We start from the raw sequence: 6,070 nt of genomic DNA, 5'->3' as shown, positions 1-6,070 counted from the left end.
TATATATGTATACCCCTACCACCTTTGGGTTTGGAAGCTGGAAGTGGGTCTTATTTTGAACCTCATGGGAAAAGCAAGGGCGTTTTCACGTACGCATGCAATGAAACATTCTAAAAAAGTCGCGGGTGCCATTGGACACCAAACATGACTTCTGAAGTCCAACATTGACAGGGAGACCTACTACCTACATACTTTTTATTATTATCTTTTTTTCTCCTCCTCCTCCTCCTTCACCCCGACCCACCCCTGGCCGAGCGATTCATTCCGTATACAGCTTCTCTCCTCTTCAAGAAGAAGACAGACGAATAGAAGCAGCAAACACGCGCATAGACAGTCTAGCAGGAAATAGCAGGAACAGCAGACGACATTCTCACGACAGCGTCCTTACAAAACACACACACGCACCCACACATACTCTTTCTCTCGCTTTCGAGCGTCACTCACTCCCTCCCATACACAAACACACAAACACAAACACACACAGAGTCGGTCTCTTTGTCAATCTCTGACTCTCTACAGTCTTCCCCCCACCCCCCCTCTCTCTCTCTATGTCTGTATGTTGCGGGCCTCTCTAGTTTCTCTTCAGCCAACGCTTGTCAAGACCCTTCGTCTCGTATGATATCATACTCGGAATTGCAATATCCAGATCTCTCTCTTCTACTCGGTTTCCGGAGTGCCGAATTTGATCTGGTGCGTGTCGTGCCGCTGCATATGATATACGCGCCAATGAGTTAATCACGCCAGCTTCGTATTCTTCCTACATGTAGCGTGGAAAAAACATACAACAATATTACTGTATGCCTCTAGCCTGACTGTTTTGGGAATGCTCCGCTGCGCAGGAGGAGCCATTTGAAGTATTGAAGAAGCCTTCGCACAAGTTCTTGATCCGAATTACTATTCGTATGAACAGAAGCACTATTGGAGCTACGAGAAGCAGAGGAAATATGGGGATATTGAATACGTGCTGGTTATGGACTGCGCTTCTTACTATGTTGGTTTTTTGCGTCCAACCATCCGGTAAGCAGCTTCTACTTCATCTCTATTTTCGGCAGCTGTAAGTATTTAATGAATGTAATTTCTCATTCTTGGTCATCATTGAAACGAGTGTTAGACGGCCTTACATTTCAATCATCTGAACCCGTCTTATTGGGCTCCTGTCTTTCATTAACTTAATCTGAACAGAGGCTGATAGCAAGCAACGCACATATAAGCATATTCTGCCCTAGCTATGTATGTATATAAGGGTGTCTCTACCGGTTGCAGTGTATGTCTGGCTGCAGCCGCTGTTCGAGCTCCTAGCGAGGAGCAATATCCAAAAGGTTTACGTTGCATCTATGTTAAGTGCAGTAGTATCGATCTTATTGAAGTCTGTGAAAAAGGCACTGAAAATTGTAATGCCTTCCCGGGATGCGAACATAAGGTGGTCGTAGTAGCAACTTTTCCTTCAAGCTACAGCTGAGAGAGAGAGAGAGAGAGAGAGAGAGAGAGAGAGAGAGAGAGAGAGAGAGAGAGTCATGGAAGGGCAAGAGCCAAATTTATGATCAAGTAATAGAGGTGAGTTAAATAGTTAACCGGAGATAAATCTGTAAGCAAATTAGGGAAGTCCACACGAACCCCAAAAATTCTTCAGCTGGTGCGATGCCCAAGATTGATGGCCGCATCTCTGGCACGCCAATACACGTACTTCTGCATGGCATTAAGGTTTCTTTAAGGTTGGCGATGTGTATCTTATTTGAATTGTTTTTTGTGAAATTGTTACTCATTATCACCGTTATTACAGTGAATTATATAGTTCTCTAAGTAGAGTCTAGATCCACACTGTGCAGGTCTCTCTCTCTCTCTTTGCCTCTCTCTGTCAGTTCATTCTATGATCCTGATGTAGAGTTGATAGGCGGTAGCTGTATCGGAAAGCGATGATGATATCACTCATACGTCTTGTTACCGATGATGCAATCTTTGGGTGTATCTCTAGTATGAAGGCCAAATCAAGAGGACGTATCCGAAGGAGGCTGATGTTTTCATCATCATTCTTCCCTTGTATTGAAACGGACACCCTTCACAGCCTCCGCCTTCCCCCAACTCTTGTTGTCAAGCTGTTGCCATCTCCATCAGTAACGCGTGCAGTCAGTAATTTCTTCTTGCTTAAGCGGCTGTACCAAGTCTTGATCGGGATATTTATGATAAACAACTGATCTCCTACAGTCGAGAGTACCACCACTTATTAACTGCGGCGAATTCCTTTTAGCTAGGCACTAATCGGACTCCTTGATGTCTTGTCTTGTATGTTCAAAAGAACCATCCCATATCGTCTCATCTCATGCTTGTTCTTATGCTATTAATTCTGAGAACCGTCTAATTTGCTTTGCCATCCGAGCTTGGAATATTTCAAAGTCTCAACATAATCAACTTACATGTAGCGACATAATTAGGAGAGATTCACCCTTAAATCTAAGCAATGGGTGGCAGACCAGCTAAGCAAGAATGCCCGGTCTACTTTTATATCGGGCCCTCGCCCTGGCTTTTTGCATTAGTACTGTTTCGCATTAACTTAAACTCGTGTTTATCCACTTTCGAAGTAGCGATGCGCTTTCTAAATTATTCCTTCGGAGTATTGATTATACACGAGAGGTCTGCCACTTACAGAGAAAATTTAGACGGAAATGTTGACCTATATGTTTTTTTAAACGTTTGGGTGATGTTACTTGTCCAATTAGTAGATCTTTGATTGGCAAGTGGAAAGTAAAACTATCTCGTAGAAATATCAACCAACAGTCTATATTGAGAAAATATTGGTCTACTTGCCCCACTCCAATGATGCATGTTTAGAGTCAGAAAACTGAAGCTTGGGGGAAACTGTCGGTCGTGTATATATGAACCTGTCGAAAAAGTGTGTATACATTAGGGTTTCTTTGTGCCCGCATTGTCTTACCTTTCTTTTTGCCATGTACAGGGTCGCAATCTATGGCAAATCCTCACTCACGTCTAAACAATACTATAGGAGGTCTGATACGACAAGGCCATCAGCAATCTACTGTTAAGACGGTGAAAAAGACTGTTACAAGCCGCCGGATGCTAGTAGGTGTGTGGCCTGCCTTTTTACTCCCCTGATTTAGGTGACTTAGTCAATCAAGTGTCCAATCTAGATAAGAAAAGAGTATAAAGGAAGGAAACTCGAATATGGTTTACAACTAAAGAAAATGAGACCTGCTACGATGTGTTGTTAGGTTGATTTTGGAGGTTCTAAAGCAAGAGAATGAAAAAGATCACATGTGGATGGATTATTAGACAGATTACAGAGTGATTACCGAGTATAGGAAGCTAACAGCTAGCACTTGAGACGTGCAGCTGGGGATGACTGATTGGTAGAGTATTCGAAATCAGCTGTAAAGCAAGCTGTATTTAAGTGGTGTTTGTGTCTAAAATTGGCTGCAGATTTAGAGAAATGCTCCACCTCTGACATAACCATACTGCAAGGGTTGTCGAGCCCCATGCCTAGCGGGATACCCACATTTAGCGTGCAAATCTTCAACATGTGCGTCGCCGGCTGCCCCATCGCTAATATCCACATCGCTTGCGGCTGGTTTGCGTCCGCCAAGCTCGTTAATCCCAACATTTTCAGGCGGATTAAGTTTAACGACTGCCTGCTTAACAACGGCAGGCCCATCAAAGGCGGCGAGAGCATCTCCTTCCAGTATTCCAATTCCTTCCAATACCCCTTAAGCGTCTTGTCGGTAACCCCTTGCCATTAATTATACACTTCATCCCACCAACCCAATTTTGTCCCTCACCTAATCGTCACAACCCTATCATCAGCATGATGATTAGCACCCCAATTAGCATCATCATAGACAAATCATTGAAGAATAGATGCTTGTAAAACTACCACCCAATCTCCTCGGCCTGCTTATATATCACTCAGGGTGCATGTAATGTCGCTCTGACCTTGTTATATCGATCAAGCATATACTTCCAGAGAGTAATACCAGATGCGCTAACTTGAAGACCTGCGTTTCTACATTTGTTAATTGCAAATCGGATTATGTCAGGACGTGTGACTAAGCTGCATATTCTGGTTTTAGATCACCACTGGTCGCATACCTGGTACTTGAAATAAAGCCTTTGAATGTTCCAAGTGTGCCAGCGCTTGAATTCATGTTCAGTTACCTTTCAAAGGCTCGAATTCATGTTGAGTAAAAGCATCGACTAAATGCAGTTGTTTGGCTGGTGATGACGAGAGATGATTTGAGGTAATTACATGCGCGAGTAACTGTGGATCAAATGTGGGGATTAATTAGGGCATATATGTAATCGGAAATATGTGAAGTACGTTATGGATTGACGTGCGGATTAAGATGTGGGTTGGCAAAGAGAGAATACATAAATCCAGGGATTGCTAATGTGAATGGCAACAATAGCATAATCTTGTCGATGCTGTGTAATTGAGAGTTATATGTATGCAACAGTTTAATTGATCTGTTAATGTTAATACAGCTCAATGCACGAGCCGGGACATCAGCATCTCGCAGAGCCGGGACGACACGCCGGGGATACCACAGTTCATTGTGCAGATCATTAACACTTGTACGGCGGGATGCACGCCGTCGGACATCCACCTGAATTGCGGCTGGTTCGCGTCGGCGGGGACGATCAACCCGCGGATCTTCCGACGCGTGGCGTACAACGATTGCCTAGTCAACGGCGGCGGGCCGCTTCCGCGGGAGGGCATCGTGAGGTTCACGTACCGCAACTCCTTCATGTACCCGCTCTCCTTCAAGTCCGCCAAGTTCTGCAGCTGAAGAATCACCACCTCACATATACATACACATGTTATATGTACAATTACATATATATTCATGATCACCTGTGGATTAAGGGTGCTTCCTTAATCGCTGCATAATATATGGCTGCATTAAGGTTAATCCCCTTTAACCTAATAGGCCGCCCACCTCTACTATATCCTCACACCAATAACGGTACCACCACCACCACCACCACCACCACCACCAGGTTTTGCCTATTCCCTAGGTCTCTTCACCCTCCCGGCAATAAATTACCGACCTCCCCTAATGCTAATCATCATTCTCTTTTTTTGTGGCGGCTGCCTGTTTTCCCTCCCTCTCAAGGCTCTAATTGTGGATTATCATCAATCAATATTCTATTATGGCTGTTAAAGCCTTGTCATTACTAGTCAAGTTGTTTCTACTGTCAATGTCTGTTAAGGGCTTCATATCTGCATTTTTATCCACTCGTGCCAACGCCGCCTTTCACTTCACACGCTACATCAGATTTCCTATGCTCTGCTCTTACATGCCCAATTCGATTTGCGCTTGATTTAGTTGACTGTATTATTAGATCCCCGTATGGGTGCGCTCTTTACTACGTTTGTGATTTCTTAATCAATGCAGTTCTTCCTAAGCCGCTATATTGCGTAGCTGGTTAGTTGATTCGGGTGTCGACCCTCCGGGTGATTTATTATTGACGAGCTGTGTTTCATAGACTGCAGTCTTCATTTCTGTCTCTCGGGCTATACAGTGGGATGATTTTCTTCGAGCAAAATATGCGGAAACTACGCGGTATACCTTGTAATTGTCAGAGGAAAGTGGAGTCTCGTGCCAACGCCGCCTTTCACTTACACGCTACATCAGATTTCCTATGCTCTGCTCTCACATGCCCAATTCGATTTGCGCTTGATTTAGTTGACTGTATTATTAGATCCCCGTATGGGTGAGCTTTTAGGAGATAACATGCTATAAAAGTAACGGAGAGCAATGGTTAGCTAAAGACGATTGCTAATAAATATTTCCGACCAGTTGCGTTGAAAGGGAGATCTTCGAGTAGTGCATGCGTCAAATTCCCTTGACAACAGACGCCTCTTACGTTTACTACAAAGCAAACCCCGTCGAACTCAAGGGAGAGAGGGCGCCTGTTTTGTACACGCAGTTATCCCGCCAGGAGGAAATATCTTCAAACCAGCAAATTGATGCGTGGGTCTCACGGTTGTAGGCATTCTTTATATTATAATTCAAGGCATTTTTAACGAATACGTTTAGTGTTGTTAAAGCATTTCTTA

General features: G+C 43.9%; 1 protein-coding gene across 2 annotated transcripts; it reads left to right on the top strand.

Moving 5' to 3' along the window:
• The first annotated feature begins 269 nt into the window (after positions 1–269).
• Positions 270–5,191, top strand: LOC148017495 (uncharacterized). 2 transcript variants are annotated; one of them, XM_087662854.1, is made up of 4 exons: positions 270–690; positions 840–1,017; positions 2,951–3,079; positions 4,492–5,191. In XM_087662854.1, the coding sequence occupies exons 1-4, from the start codon at positions 616–618 to the stop codon at positions 4,794–4,796; spliced, it is 687 nt and encodes a 228-aa protein (XP_087518980.1). In that variant the 5' UTR covers positions 270–615; the 3' UTR covers positions 4,797–5,191. The 2 variants fall into 2 exon arrangements, with proteins under 2 accessions (XP_087518980.1, XP_087518979.1); XM_087662853.1 differs by lacking the exon at positions 4,492–5,191 and adding an exon at positions 3,433–3,925.
• The last annotated feature ends 879 nt before the right edge of the window (positions 5,192–6,070 follow it).

Source organism: Lygodium microphyllum, chromosome 22 (genome assembly GCF_053477565.2).
Source record: "Lygodium microphyllum isolate KBCC chromosome 22, Lygodium_microphyllum_v1.1.10, whole genome shotgun sequence".
Taxonomy (NCBI): Eukaryota; Viridiplantae; Streptophyta; class Polypodiopsida; order Schizaeales; family Lygodiaceae; genus Lygodium; species Lygodium microphyllum.
This window is presented reverse-complemented; position numbering and strand designations above follow the sequence as displayed.